Source organism: Urtica dioica, chromosome 7 (assembly GCF_054948205.1).
Source record: "Urtica dioica subsp. dioica isolate 48M chromosome 7, U.dioica_male_clone48M_v1_H2, whole genome shotgun sequence".
Classification (NCBI taxonomy): Eukaryota; Viridiplantae; Streptophyta; class Magnoliopsida; order Rosales; family Urticaceae; genus Urtica; species Urtica dioica.
In genome coordinates this window covers 35,176,019-35,191,014 of record NC_142762.1, presented here as the reverse complement: position 1 = coordinate 35,191,014, position 14,996 = coordinate 35,176,019, and the positions used below count along the sequence as shown (strand labels likewise).

Sequence of the window (14,996 nt, the reverse complement as noted above, 5' to 3'; positions counted from 1 at the left end):
AAAGTGACATAGGTTTTAGGCTAGTTATGTAATTTTTTCGGTGTCATTTCGAGGAAGGGGAAACTCCCAACTACTAAAAATAGCCCAATCTAAATGAGTCGACTTCTAAATCAGCCCACATTAGAAAAGCCCACTGAAACAAAAGCAAAGTAATTAAAAAAAAAAAAAAAAAAATTGAACAAGAGCGCCAAACACACCATCGTTTAAAACACTAAAAAAACTTCCCACTCCGACGTTTCGGGGACTAAATCGACATTTCGTAATTCTCGGAGCGACGAACAACGGCAACGAAAGAGCGAGAGAGTGTGAGTGTGACTATCTTCGCTCTTTGTCTTCTTTGAAGCTTTTTTCTTCACTTCGAAGCTCACTCTGTTCACATGGAAGCCGCCGAACCCTAGATGCCCGATCTCCGATCTCGGAGATGCGGCTCATAGGCGGCCATGGACAGGGAGGTTAACCCTCCTCAGCATCCGAGGAATCTCAACCGACCAACCAACCCTGATTCCACTTCCTCTTCTTCCTCCTCCTTCTCTTCTCTCTCATCTTCTCCGCCGGACTTTCTCCGGGATGTTCTGTCTGCCGTCAAGCGTCATCGTCCTGGTACACCTCTCTCTCTCTCTCTCTCTATTTACATTTTTGCGTATATTTGTGGCTTCAGTGTTAATTTTGAGCAATGTGGTGGCGTTAGGACATGCTAATTTTCCTTGTGAAGTGACTTGAATTTCAAATTTAGGGATTTTTCTTTTCGTACTTTAGATTGACTAGTTAACAGTTAAGTGAAGAAAATCCTATTCTGAAATTGAGGGAATTTGTAGCTATCCTCTGAATTCTTAATCTGACTGCCTTGGAATTGAATCGTATGTACTAACGGCAGAGATGATCATGTGCTTAATACCTTGAGTGTGTTCATTTTTGGAAATCTACTGTAATGCAATTGATGCCATTTGAGCATGGGCTGAACTTTCAGGGGCAATGAAGTCATTTAGCATAGGGCCTCGAAGGATTGTAGTTCCCCAGAAGGAAGCAGGTTTGGCGTCAAGTGTGGGAGTTTCCCGTGGCTCTGTTCCGGCGAGTCACAGAGCTCAGGATTCGATTATGCATAGTAAGAGCACAGCCAAGGAGGGTCAAGAAGATGATACGATCACGCCCCCGTCAATTTCTGGCACCGTCTTTGATGATAGCAGAAACCCATTTGATGCACCGAGAGATCAAGCCAAGCCTGGGACGGGATGTCAAGACAATGAACTTAAACACCCAAATGACGATGGCCAAAAAAGAGTCCAGTTTTCAGTTCCTGGCAAGGTTATTTCCCAGGGTAATATTTATGTGTACATATTAGTACGAATCTTGTGTACAATTCATGAATTGTCACGGTACTTCCTATATATATGTTCCTTCTTTCTTTCTACATGCAGGGGCCGATGATCTTATGGCCACTGGATTGGAGAACTTATCAACTCATATGAATTCACTTGCATTGACAGAAATGGATTGGGTTACGAGCAATCAAGGAGAGGCATCGACTGTTATCAACCCCGAGACAAAGAATCAAAGCACTCAGAACATGGAATTGGACATCACTTCCAGATCGGATGGTGGGATGTCTTCTCTGCTTTCGAAGCGAACCACGGCCGTTCAGGATCAGTTGCACCAATTCAGAAACTTCTTAAGTCAACCCAACACTCAGTCTTCAGTGGCCGGGCCGTCGTGTGCTACAACAACTTCCGTTCACTCAACCTCTGCGCCGATGCTTAACCAGACGACTTTTTGCTCTCGCCTGCACAGCAATGCTGACGTGGCAGCGGAATCCGCGGGGGACCAAAGTGTTAGCAACGCTGAGCCGGTGGCTCGTGGGAATGTTATGCAGCAATTAAATCCTAGTGTGAAGGACTTTAGGGAGACCCCAAGTAACCAACTTTCTGCTGCGGTCCAAACTTCCGCTTCTTTGGTTGATACCCAAATGGAACCAAAGGAGTATGAGATTCCCAAGGCTCAACAGCAACAGAGTTGTACGGTTAAGGAAAGCAATGTTGCTGGAGAATCTTCTCTTCACGGGGATAGACCGGATGAAGGGAAAAAGTTAACTGCTGAAGTCGATGTTCGATCTCAAGTCACGTCATCGAGAAATTTATCGTCTGATGTGAGCACTCAGTCATCGAGATTAGAGAAACAAGATAAGAAATCAAGTAGCAAGTCCATCCCTCGGAAAAGGAATTATGATCCTGACTTGTTTTTTAAAGTCAATGGGAAGCTATATCAAAGGCTTGGAAAGATAGGCAGCGGTGGAAGCAGTGAGGTCCACAAAGTCATTTCTTCAGACTGTACAATCTACGCGCTAAAAAAAATTAAGCTCAAAGGCCGTGATTATGCCACTGCTTATGGGTTTTGTCAGGAGATTGAGTATTTAAACAGGTTGAAAGGAAAACACAATATTATACAGCTCGTAGATTACGAGGTACACACCATCAAACTTTCTATTCGTTCTTCTTAAACTTTCAGTCTGTGGTGATTGTATTATTATTTGATAGCGTAAAGGAACTCCAGATATTTTGAAAAATGGTCCACTAGAAGTATTATTTGAATTGCTTTGACTTATATTGCCCAATTAATTTCTTGAACTCAATATTGGATATGTTAAGAGGTTAGTTTAATGCTTCGGGGTAATTATGTTGAAGGGACTACTGTGCTTTGACATTAGTCCATGCCATTTTTTTTTAAACGGTAACGAATTTTATAAACAAAGGCAAAAGCCAAATTACACAAAAAGGACAGTATATTGCTTACGTTGTTTTACCGATAAGAAGATTTACAGAGGTCTCTTATAAATTATATTGTATACTATTTTTTTTATTTTATGTCTTGTAGTCTTTGTTAATTAACTTTGGCGCCTGGTCTTGTTCTTAGGTGACCGACAGAGGTCTGCTCCAGGAAGTCTTGAGTGGGTCAATGAGCAACAAAGATGGTAGAGTCAAGGACGATGGGTATATATACATGGTACTCGAGTACGGAGAAATCGATTTGGCTCACATGCTGTCTCAGAAGTGGAAGGATTTAGACGGTTGCAACCAGACAATTGATGAGAACTGGCTCAGATTCTACTGGCAGGTTGACCCTTCTCTCTTGTGCTATTTTCGATTCTGTTGCACCTGAACCTAACCTCACTTGCGCAGCTTAAATTCCTTTGTAAACGTGCTAAAAGGATTGTCAACCTTCTATTCTCAACCTCAAGAAACATTTTGAGTTTCACATCCTGTCCAGGAGTTTTGCTTGGGATATATATCTAGAATTTGAAGTATGTGAAGTATGAAAGATCTCTCTTGAGTTGTTTCAAGTGTCCTAAATCAGTTGAATTAACCTATCATGCTTTATATAGGATTTGGTTTGCTATCATTTAGGTGGAACAAAACTGTGATTTACAATGGTAATATCTTCATTGGTGATAGTTTACCTTTTATTTTTTTGAAACTTTGCAGCAAATTCTTCTAGCAGTTAACACAATACACGAGGAGCGTATCGTGCACTCTGATTTGAAGCCAGCAAATTTTCTTCTAGTTAAAGGGTCTTTAAAGTTAATTGATTTTGGCATCGCCAAGGCCATAATGAGTGACACAACAAACATCCAAAGAGATTCACAGGTGATTTCACACGCCTATCTTCACATAAGCGCGTCTGACCATCAGATATCTGGTCACTCGGTTGGGCTATAAAATCATCATATTACACAGATAACTTTTTCTTGCCAGTGCAGGTCGGTACGCTGAGCTATATGTCCCCAGAAGCGTTTATGTGCAATGAGAGTGACGCAAATGGGAACCCCATCAAGTGTGGTCGTCCGTCGGATATATGGTCACTCGGTTGCATCCTCTATCAGATGGTTTACGGAAGAACCCCTTTTGCCGATTACAAAACTTTCTGGGCAAAGTTCAAAATTATAACTGACCCGAACCACAAAATCGTGTACGAACGGCTTCCGAATCCTTGGCTTCTGGATCTAATGAAGAAGTGTCTCGCTTGGGACCGAAATGAAAGATGGAGGATTCCTCAGTTGCTTCAGCACCCGTTTCTCGTCCCTCCCGTCCCGGCCCAGCAGGACCAGATTTGCAAGCTGTTCCAGCTGATTTCCGACACTTGTGAGAGCGACGCCGAGGCTTCTAATTTGTGTTCACAGCTGCAACAACTAGTCGGTGACTCGGAATCGTTGATAGTGTCTCAATCTCTAACATCACGGGACGGACAGTGCAAGTTTCTCTCCCACATGTCAAAGCTTTGCTCACAGCTAGAGAAACAATTGGAAAATACAGAGAGATTAGGCAAAGATTGAGAGAGCAAGCCTTGACCGTATTGAGACACCATTTTGCAGCTCATGGAAAATTTCGGTTCTGTGAGTTTTTGGGTTTTGTAAAAAAAAGTCATTCGATTTTGCTTCTCTCAACGTGTGTATTAAACATGTAGCATTGCTTCTCCGGCTGTGTTTATTTTGTTTGCTTAATCTGAAAGCTTTGGTTAGTTAGTGTTGGCATTTCAGCAATTTGTTTTGGCCATGGAAACTGATTGGCACTTAAAGAGCGAGTTCGAGTGTGTGTGTGTGTCTCATTTGTACAGTGATCTCTACAATGTCATTGTAAGAGCTTGAGGTTTGTATTTGTTCAGTAGTATTGATGATAGTAAGTAGGGGAAATAGGAATCCTAGGGAAAAAAAATTGTATTATTGAATATCAGTGAGTTAGAGTACAAAAGAAAATGGATATCATCACTCATTTGGTTTATACTTCGTAGACATATTAATAACGTTTTGATCAAAGGCGTTATTAATATCATTATTTCCCAGCAGTTTAGTTTGTTACAAGATGGAGTACTTAAAAGAAGAAATGACGGCAAAAAAATTCAATGTTTACGGTTTGTAATACTGAGAAATTATCACCACCCTATGAATTTCTAACCGGCAGGAATTGAGGCGATGAAGAAAAAATGGGGTTTAATTCGATGTAGTGGGTTTAGGGTGTGCGAATGAGTTTGAGAGTTGCAATCGGCCATTAGGGAAACCTTGCTTAATACACTAGTGTTTGTGTCTTTGGATTTGGATGTTTGGTTTAATTATTGTATTGTAACTGTGATATGATTTCAGCGAGAGATTTTTAATTCAGTCAAAATTAACAGATGTGTCATGTCATTTGATTTAACACCAATGATGTAACGGAGGGACAAATTATTAATTTTGGGTACTTTTCCCACAACTTTTCAAATTTGAATACTCAGTGTTACAACCGTAAATATTGGGTCTTTTTGCCGCAATTTTCTCTACTTAAAATACATTAGTTAAAGAGTTTAAAATTCTTGGCAATATTAGGTTGGTATAAAAATACGAGGCTAGTTTGAATTTAGTATTCGTCAACTACTTCATTATCAAAATTTCCAATTCACTTAATTCCAAAGTTTATGAGGCCAAATGAATAACAAGACAGTTTGAAACAAAGTTTTGTGGAGAAGATTGGTGGTTTAAGCTAAAAAAATCCTAATGTAAATACACAATATCCTTGACTTTATATATGCTACTAAATATGTAGTAAGAAAAAAAAAAGCTACTAAATAGTAAGGAAACATTGAAAGGAAAATAGCCCCTTAATGGTATTCAACGGAAACATTCAAAGTCAACGGACAAATTTATAAAAGTGCTCATCAGAGCCCTGAAAATTTTATAATGATACATTCTTATCGATCACCAGAATTAGTCTAAGCAATCTCGCTACCGCACTGTTCTTTAGCCGAACTATTATCGATCGAGAAAAACAAAAAATTCAGAGAAACTAATTTTCTCATTAATGCCGTTGATCCGTCCCACCCAAGTTCTCTTTTTAATCACTCATTGACAATGTGATAATTAACCGAACTATGGCTTGGCTAGCTATAATCGATCAACCGAATATTCAACTTCTCATTCATCCTCTTCTTGCAGAGAGTTTATAGGAGGCTTCGGCACGAGCTTCATCTAATCTCTCCAAGAGATCCTTCATAAACGGCGTATCTGTTCCGTGAGTAAATCGAAGTACATTTACCGCTTTGCTAAGAGATTTGACAGCATTCTCTGTGTCCCCAAGCAACCTGTACAAAAGAAAAAAGAAAAAAAAAAAAAAACATTTTTTCCTCTTTCATGACAGCATTAAATGGTGGTCTTGATGTGCTCATAATAATAATGATTATTAATAGTTTGACTATAACAAGCAGAGATGAATCTTTTTTTTTATTATTATTTACGTCCTTGCATTCGGTAAGATTTGCTAAAAAAAATAGCCTTTGGATACTCGAGCCCATAGTCTGATCCGGTAAAAAAATTCATTTTCACGTCACCTTTGAAACATCATATGTCCTTCAATGATGAAAAATGCCCTCCCACCTTCATGCTGAATGTCATTTACATGAAAACCCTTTTTTAAATACTCGAGCACGTAGTCTGATCCGGTGGTTTTTTCATCATTCAAAATTCTACATGAGATCAGAGCTCTCATAAATCACGTGTAAATAGATTGTGAATCATACGACATAAACTCTCGGATTTGAAGTTTTAAAGTATTAATAAAGCCCCGTTGTTTCTTTTAAAAAAAAAACTCTCGGATTTGAAGTACCTATGTGTATAAACAATAAATTTACAGAACGAATCTAAAAATACGGAAAGATCTGACATAACGAGAATACTAACCATTCGATCTTTCCGCACGTATAAAATTGTAAACCTAGCAATGGGTGTAGACCTGGATATACTCCTGCAATACAAAGATTAAATTCATTATATGCAGTAATATTACCAGGTGTAAGTGATGCAATATTAATTCCACCAAATATTAAATAAATTCATCTTGTGTAACATTCCCTGCATTAGACCTCCATGGATTTTCTTAATGAGAATTTCAGAATCAGCACGTCTCAGGCATATAAGTTTGTGTGGATCCAGAACATACTTTCATAGACCGGAATGGTCAATCTGCAATAGGCTAGTGCTTCGTTCCAATTTTCCAACTCCATGAACATCTGGAAAAAATAATATGCTTGCATAAACCAAAGGTCTTACAATTATTATTCTAAAAAATATAGATAAGACCTCCAAAAGGAGAAGATCCCATCCCAAGAAATGCAGATCCTAGAGGCAGAAGAACAACATCAAGAGCTACCTTTAAAAGCTTATCGCGAGTTTGCATCAAATTGATTGAGAAGTGATGGCACAATTTTATCTGGAGTTCCTCAATCGCCTTGTACACAGGGGCTAGTTCCTGGGTATCTTAACATAGTCAATGAATCAAAACCTTTCACCGTATTTTTTTTTTCTTTTTTTGGTAAAAAAGGACTCGTGGCTCGGTGTGTAAAGAAGCAAATTATTTTTGTTTACGTGTATGCTTGTCTGTTTTGGTAAGAAAAAAAAATTGCCGAAAAAATTAACAATCAATTGGAAAAGATCTCCATCAAGAACGTTGTCCCCTAGAAATAAAATTTGCTAAAATTTGAAGGATACTTTGGAAGGACGTAGAAGATATAGCCCTGTCTGACAAATTGTTTATTTCACTTGCTATCTCCTTTATCTCTTCATTGTTTCGAAAACTTCCACAAATTTGGCAAGAAAATCCTAGCCCATCTACAGATCAAAGATGCCAAAGAAAAAACAATAACTACATTGTTGCATTTAATAATTTTATTGTATGTCATGCTATACTATTGGACTCAGTTTGGCCTTTAACTGAGCACATACCAGGATCACGGAGCAAGAAGCCATCGCATCTACCACTCTTGCATCGGTAACCTTCCATGACTGCACTATCTTGGATATCATCAGGTTGACCCTTAAAATCAACAAGCCATTTTCTGTTAAGAGATAGAATATCAAGGTATTTGAATATAAAAGAAACAAAGAGTTATTCTGTAATCACCAAGTCAAAATCCTTGAAAGAGGAAAATGGTGTGAAAAAAAAAGCTTAAGTTGCTGGTACCAGTTTGATGCAGCGAAGACATTTGCAAGTGAAGAAGTATTGTTCTCTTAGAGCTTTTTGTCGGCTCGTGGTGCTTCCAGCGGTTTCAATATAGCTTATAAGCACCTGACAAATGAAATAGAGTGGATAAGATCGAATTCTCTGAAGCATTGTACTCCTTAACATATTTCATTGAATCTTTGCACAAGTCACACTAAGTTTTGAAGGCATCTTTTTTAGATGATGAACGCATGCATACATTTTTTTTATAGAAAAAAAAAATTCAGAAATACTCAGTAAACTTCACTGCACGTGAGTTTTAATTTAGTTCCCTTGTAAAGGAAAATAAACATTTTGAGAATGTAGTGTATTACTTACTTCAGTATCTTTGGGTATATGTTGCACAGCTCGTACGACAGCTGACCTTCCCTCAAATACCAGAACAGAATTCGGCAAGCAACTACAGAAAATGATTACAAAAAACCAATTAATTTAATATATCTTAAAGGGCATCATAGCAATCTAGCCAACGTTTCACAATTGTCAGAATACTAGCCCAACTCAGCCACAAATGCGTTACCATATTCAAACTTATATATATTAATTTAACGCATTCAAAATGGATAGTGCACTTGTAAAGTAAGAAACCTTATCTAGTTTGCTAGGGGTTTTCCCAACAATTCTATTTTGTGATACTTCTCATAAACTAATTATATGCACATTAAGATTATATAAAACATTGAGAACCATAAATAATAAACTGAATTTTTACCTGTGATTAATAATTGAAATGACAGGAAACAGTCCAGTCCCCAAAGGTCTTAATTCACTATCACAAATAGTATGTGCATTACAAGCAAGCTACATGGAGAAAGAAATATCAAATTTCAAATGGTTTTCATCAGATCATGGAGTCTTGTGTTAATACCATGCAAAGCATGACCTAAAAGGAAGAAAAAAAAAAGGTGGCAGAGTTTCATAAATAGAAACGCAAACGTTTCAAAGCTTCACAACATATCACTTAACGTCATTCAAAAGCTTAGTAGTTCCATGTAGTTTTTAATTTGTGGGCCTAAACGCATGAACTCGGAGATGCAGTGAATAGTATTATCAGTTCATCGAAACGCTTGGTTACGGGCAAAAACTTCTCTCTTTTACTCTGTAAGATTTTTATCGATAATGCATTTACTAGAAAAGCGCTCATACCTTAGAAAAATTCTCTGCAATCCCTTTTATGTTGACATCTGGCAATTGAATTATCAAGTTGACAAGGTTGGCCATCTGAGCATATAGCACCAGTTGGTTCTCATCAAGATCAGACATATCTTTTAAGGATTAAGGCAGAACAATTGAAAATTTAAAATAAAGGATTTTATTATTCGAGCCGCATCAAGCAACAAAGGATACGGGACACCAAAGCCTCAACCAAACCATAGTTTTCCATTGCCGTAGCAGGGATGACCTGTCAATAAGCAAAACAAAAGTGAGTGAGAAAACCTGCAAACACACCACTCTAGATATCACCATTCTATAACTAAATTAGAACGAGATTCGAGAAACTGGTATACCCAGAAGCTTATAACAAAGAACAATGTTAAAAAGTTACCTTTTCCATTTCCAACTTACTCCTTAGGTAGAGTCTCAGCATAACACGTATCGTAGGTGTCACAGATTTTCTTCTCTCAACATCAAGCTTCGAAAGCATAGCACATTCAAGACGATGCAATTTCCACTCCGCTTTCTGATAAATGAACCAAAAAAAAAAAAATCAAGACCACAAATTAGAACAACACAATAGGCCCAAAAGTTAACTTATTTTTATATATTCTGACATTATAAATCAAATATAGCTAATTTATAAAGCTTATTGAAACAGTGAAATGATCATGCCTGTTTTTCTTTTTCTTGCTTCAAATTATTCCAATAGCGAAGCTTTCAGTTTCAGGCAATCCTAGATCAAAATCTTAGAATGCTTAATATATAGACACAAACCTGACACGAGTTTCCACAGTACCAAGCGACCTGACAAGCCGAGCATTTCTTGAGATCACTCGTCGCCAAACAACCATCGCACTTCTTCTCCGAATCCGACTTATTTGGCACCCAGACGTATGGCTTTTCTCTTATAATTACTTCACCTGAAAAATTTACAATCGCGAAGAAAAAGACCTCCGTTTTTATGGTTCTCGTTCAAACTCAAAAGCTTCGAAGTATAGAGGACAATAAGCGAGTGAACGAAAATGAAAAACAGAGAATGAGAAATCGATAGAAGACCTGGATTGAAGTCTCTGGTCGAAAATATGCAGCGACCTTTCTCGGGTTGAGTCGAAACGGTCAAGTCCTTGCTTTTCAGACATCTCTGCAAATCTTCCATTGTTGTCTAGTCCCTCTGAGAAAAGGAAAAAAATTTAAAGGAGACGGAAAAGTAAAAGAAACCAGTACCGTTTACGGCTACTTAAATTTACATGGTAAATTGCTTACGTTTATATTGCAGGTAAATAATAAAAGTCCTATGGACGGCTTAAGCTATTCTAAGTCAAGATATCGCTGACCATCATCGCGACGCAATTTTGATTTTTAGATACTTCAAAAGAAAAACATAATTAACAAAGCCAGATGGAATTTCACTTTTAATGAAACGGAATTCTGATTCTCATAGGAAAGAAGGTTTTCAGCCATTTAAATCAGAATTCTGGCCATAAAAAAAAAGGTAAATCTTGTATGCCCAAGATTGTAGCAAAGGTAAACCAATAAAAAAAATAAGTTTTTTTTTTAATATATGTAACTTAATACTAAGACAACTAGATTGATTAAGTTCATATTCTATTGATTAAGGTATAAATTTACAAAAAAAAAAAGAAAAAAAAATGATAGTGTAAATATATACAACTTAAAAAATATGGTATACATCATTGTTAGGTCTGCGGTTCGATCTATGGCTCAAATTTATGATCGCACGTAGGTTAGGGTGTGATGAAACCTTGTCGAAAAGAGGTTTTCGGTTTCCCTTCGTCTCGTCAATGGTTGACTTCCGTATTCTTCGTGTTCATTGCGTTTCTTCAGTTCTTCGTTCCTCCAGTTCTGTAGCGGAAAATCAGCTTTGAACTCAATCAAGAACTGATTTTTTGGTTGACTAGCAATCACGAACACCAAAAACTAAAAGCACTAAAGAACACGATACAAAGGTCTATCCTGGTTCGGCGAATTGCCTATGTTCAGATTGGTCGGAGCTGTTGATCTCTCTCACTATCAATGATGAATTTACAAAGTCTCACACCCAAAACTCAATGAATCGCAATCCGGTTTCCTTATCAAATCTCTCTTGTGTTTTCCCCCTTTGAGATGTTTCTATTTCTTTGTTGTTTTTCCCATTAATCCCTTACACTCATCAGACTCCTATTTATAATGCATAGGACCTGATTTACGAAAGACTTATCTCACACGTTAATCGCTCATATGATCCAAAAAGTCAGCTCTGCCAAAAATAACAGAATTTTTTTTTTCTTTTTCTTTTAGTCCTGACCATTGGATCATTTACAAATCAGCATAAATAAAAGATACGTGATAGGAAGTTAGATCGCACACTACATTCTGTTGAATTCTTCTGAGAAGTATTATAGACCATTATCAGTTCTCTAACTCTTGATCTTCCTTTCTATTTGTGTTTCAATATGCACTTTCCAATCCTTGAAGGTTTGTAGAGCATCACTCTTCTACTTCAGCAAGAACACCCAAACTCTTCTTGAATAATCCTCAACTAGGGACATGAAATGTATGCTGCCCCTCCATGAGATCTGACTCTGGCTGGTTCCCATAAATCATAATGCACATAGTCAAGGATTTTCTATGTTCTGTGTGTAGCTTTAATGAAACTAGCTCTAGTTGACTTTCTCAAGATGCAGTCTTCACAGAAGTCAAGTTTTCTCAGTTTGTGATCACTAAGATACCCTACCTTTGAAAGCACTGAGATACCATTTTCATTTACATGGCCTAATCTCTTATGCCATAACATGCACTTGTCATTCTTTTCCTTCTCTATAGCAGATGATGAACCAATGATGGTGCTACCAGCAAGATAATAGAGGCCATTTCTCATATATCCCTTAAAAACTATCACCTTATCCTTGGACACAGTCAGGATTCCAATTTCTGATTGGAAACTATAGTCATGTTGTTCTAAAGTGCCTAAAGATATGAGATTTCTCTTTAGTTCAACGATATTTTTTAGGATTCTCTTGTAACCATATGTCATCTTGATCCTGATGTTGCCACTTCCAATCACTTTACATGCCTTGTTGTTGCCCAGAAGTACAAAACCTTCATCTTCTTTGATGTAGTATTCAAACTAGTCTTTATTACGGGACATGTGGAGAGTACAACAACTGTCTAAAACCCATTCCTTGGATGGTTGGTCTGGTGTAATGTTCAAAGTCTCTGCACTTTCATAGCCTTCCTCCACAATGGCTGCATTTGCTTTCTTTCTCGGTTTATCAAAGGTCCTGTACATGTTGGGGCATTCCTTCTTCATATATCTGGGTTCATGGAAATGGTAACAGTTATAAGCAAAATTCTTTTCTTCAGTGTTGTTATTCTTTTTTTATTTACCCTTTCTTTCCCTTTAACTTGAACCCTCTCTTGTTACGCTTGTGCTTCACATGTAGACCGTTGCTTCTTTTTTATTTGCCCTCTTTTTCCCTTGTCTTCAACGTTGTCTGTACTTCCTCTAGAGACAGAGAATCCCTAGCATACTTCATTGCTTCGACGAGAGTAGAGTAGGACTTGGGCAAGGCATTCAAAATCATGATTGCCTGATCTTCTTCTTCGATCTTGATTTCGATGTTAGAGAGATCTATTATTAGCCTGTTGGATTCATCCAAACTCTTAGAGATTGGGTGATCCTCTGAGATCTTGAATCCATGGAGTTTGCCCTTGAAATAGACCTTGTTAGACATAGATTTTGTTATGTAGAGGCTCTCAAGTTTCAGCCAAACTGTGGGAGTTGTGGTTTCGGCGGCGACCTCATGAAGGAATTTATTGCCAAGGTGAAGCATGATCGTATTGTACGCCATTTCAAGTGCTTCAGATTTTTCGAAGTCGCTCATTGTCGCCGAAAAAAACCTTTTCTCCTTCTAAAGCTTTTTTGATCTTCATCTCAACCAAAACCGCTTTCATTCTCTCTCTCCATAGTGAGAAATCACCTTTTCCCACAAAACGGTCCATCTCCACTCTTGCGAACCCCATCGTGCTAAGCTTGTGGCTCAAATACCAATTGTAGCGGAAAATCTGCTTTAAACTCAATCAAGAATTGATTTCTTGGATGACTAACAATCACGAACACCAACAACGAAAAGCACGAAAGAACATGACACAAGGGTTTATCCTGATTCGGCGAATTGCCTACGTCCAGACTGGTCGAAACTGCTGATATCTCTCACTATCAATGATGAATTTATGAAGTCTCACTCTCAAAACCCAAAGAATCACAATCCGATTTCCTTATCAAATCTCTCTTGTTTTTCCCTCTCTCATATGTTTCTATTTCTTTGTTGTGTTTCCCATTAACCCCATAACACTCATCAGAGTCCTATTTATAATGCATAAGACCTGATTTACAAAAGACTTAACTCACACGCCAATCACTCATATGATCCAAAAAGTTATCTCTCCCAAAAATAACATAATTTATGTTTTCTTTTCTTTTAGCCTTGACCATTGGATCATTTACAAATCAACATAAGTAAAAGACACGTGTATAGGAAGTTAGATCACACGCCTCATGTGCTTTATTATTCGTTCTTATTGTTAGTCGTGTTCGTCGTGTTCTTCGCGTTATTCACATGAGAATCAAGGAATGTGAACTGGGAGGCGTGTAGCTTTTCCCCCCTATGCACACTCCGACGCTCAACATTAGTCGAGGCGGGAGATCTATATATGTCTCATCTCGAGTGTCAAGAGAGAAAATATTTATGTAGTTAAAGTAAGTGAAGTGAGAAAGAGGCAGATATTTTTCAAGTCAATAGTGACTTACCTCAAAAGAGTGAATGTAGGGGGTATCTATGTTGAGTTGAAACGGTTAAGCCCTTAGCTCTCAAACAACTCTGGAAATCCACCATTGGTGTCTCTTATTTTTCGCGGAAAAAAGTATTAGAAAAAAGAAAAAAAAAATCAATTTCGCAACCGTTCTTTAATTTCCATGTATTTGCAAATATGACTGTTAAGATCGAGGTTATTAAAAAAAATATGTTTTTCTGTTGAGCTCATACACGTATTCCTCTCTCAAACGTATAGTAATTACAAAGAAAATAGACAACACTAAAAAAAGACTACGGTTTTTTAGATGTAGTCTATTACCTTTTTTGTGGTATTACAACAAAATAAAGTACACAAAATCTTTCCTAGCCGTAAACGTTAGGTATTTAACCATTCACGTGTCATTTTAACGAACTAAGAGTAACGGTGGTACTAAAAGATAACGTTAGATATTTTTATTGTCATAAAAAAAATTGTGATATAAAAGCGTATAAAATAGAATAAAATAAAAAAGGTTAAAATATTTATGCCGCGAATAACCCTGATAAGAAATAAGGATCCGTTAAATTATTTCAATTTTGATAAATGAATCCACTCTATCATTTTCCAAACAAGTCAGTACAGTGATAATAAATGCTCGTCTGCACCCTTTTTCCAACAATTTCTCCTGAACGATGGTGGTTTTTTTAAATATTAATTTTAGGGAAAATAACACATATATATCATGTATTTTAGTGAAATATCGAGTTTAACTTTTGATTTTAAAAAAATCAAGTTCATACATTCTGTTTAACTAAAATGACGAAATTATACTTTGAAATGGATAACAATGTCACAAATCGTTCTTTCATTGATATTAAATCTTATATAAAAAAAATCGAATCAAATCCAAATCAGTACCCTAGCTTTCAAATTCTCAATTTTAAAATAAAAATACCGTTAAATTGAAATTAAATAATAAAATTTATATCTCTCAAGAGATTACTTTATTCCGTGTTTAAATTGCAACTCTGA

General features: G+C 37.2%; 2 protein-coding genes across 3 annotated transcripts; one reads left to right on the top strand and one right to left on the bottom strand.

Annotated features, from left to right (window-relative positions):
* Window positions 1–108: 108 nt before the first annotated feature.
* Window positions 109–4,748, top strand: PPK1 (putative protein kinase 1). 2 transcript variants are annotated; one of them, XM_089620940.1, is made up of 6 exons: window positions 109–600; window positions 968–1,315; window positions 1,416–2,455; window positions 2,905–3,105; window positions 3,474–3,635; window positions 3,749–4,748. In XM_089620940.1, the coding sequence occupies exons 1-6, from the start codon at window positions 441–443 to the stop codon at window positions 4,319–4,321; spliced, it is 2,484 nt and encodes an 827-aa protein (XP_089477066.1). In that variant the 5' UTR covers window positions 109–440; the 3' UTR covers window positions 4,322–4,748. The 2 variants fall into 2 exon arrangements, with proteins under 2 accessions (XP_089477066.1, XP_089477067.1); XM_089620941.1 differs by having other exon boundaries at window positions 113–600; window positions 1,485–2,455.
* An 852-nt stretch (window positions 4,749–5,600) lies between these two features.
* SDG37 (SET domain group 37) lies at window positions 5,601–10,401 on the bottom strand. The gene is made up of 14 exons (XM_089620970.1): window positions 10,227–10,401; window positions 9,945–10,090; window positions 9,559–9,693; window positions 9,360–9,414; window positions 9,159–9,277; window positions 8,725–8,813; window positions 8,331–8,412; window positions 7,974–8,078; window positions 7,736–7,826; window positions 7,502–7,621; window positions 7,164–7,270; window positions 6,954–7,023; window positions 6,695–6,758; window positions 5,601–6,099 (listed from the first exon to the last, which is right to left on the bottom strand). The coding sequence occupies exons 1-14, from the start codon at window positions 10,324–10,326 to the stop codon at window positions 5,937–5,939; spliced, it is 1,446 nt and encodes a 481-aa protein (XP_089477096.1). The 5' UTR covers window positions 10,327–10,401; the 3' UTR covers window positions 5,601–5,936.
* Window positions 10,402–14,996: the final 4,595 nt, after the last annotated feature.

Coding starts and splice junctions, on each gene's coding strand:
- SDG37 (XM_089620970.1), bottom strand. CDS start 10,326: ATGGAAGATTTGCAGAGATGTCTGAAAAGCAAGGACTTGACCGTTTCG. Junction 8,413..8,724: donor ATTTCAATTATTAATCACAG/GTAAAAATTCAG, acceptor CATTTTCTGTAG/TTGCTTGCCGAATTCTGTTC. Junction 8,079..8,330: donor ATATACCCAAAGATACTGAA/GTAAGTAATACA, acceptor TTCATTTGTCAG/GTGCTTATAAGCTATATTGA.
- PPK1 (XM_089620940.1), top strand. CDS start 441: ATGGACAGGGAGGTTAACCCTCCTCAGCATCCGAGGAATCTCAACCGA. Junction 601..967: donor CGTCAAGCGTCATCGTCCTG/GTACACCTCTCT, acceptor CTGAACTTTCAG/GGGCAATGAAGTCATTTAGC. Junction 1,316..1,415: donor TGGCAAGGTTATTTCCCAGG/GTAATATTTATG, acceptor TTCTACATGCAG/GGGCCGATGATCTTATGGCC.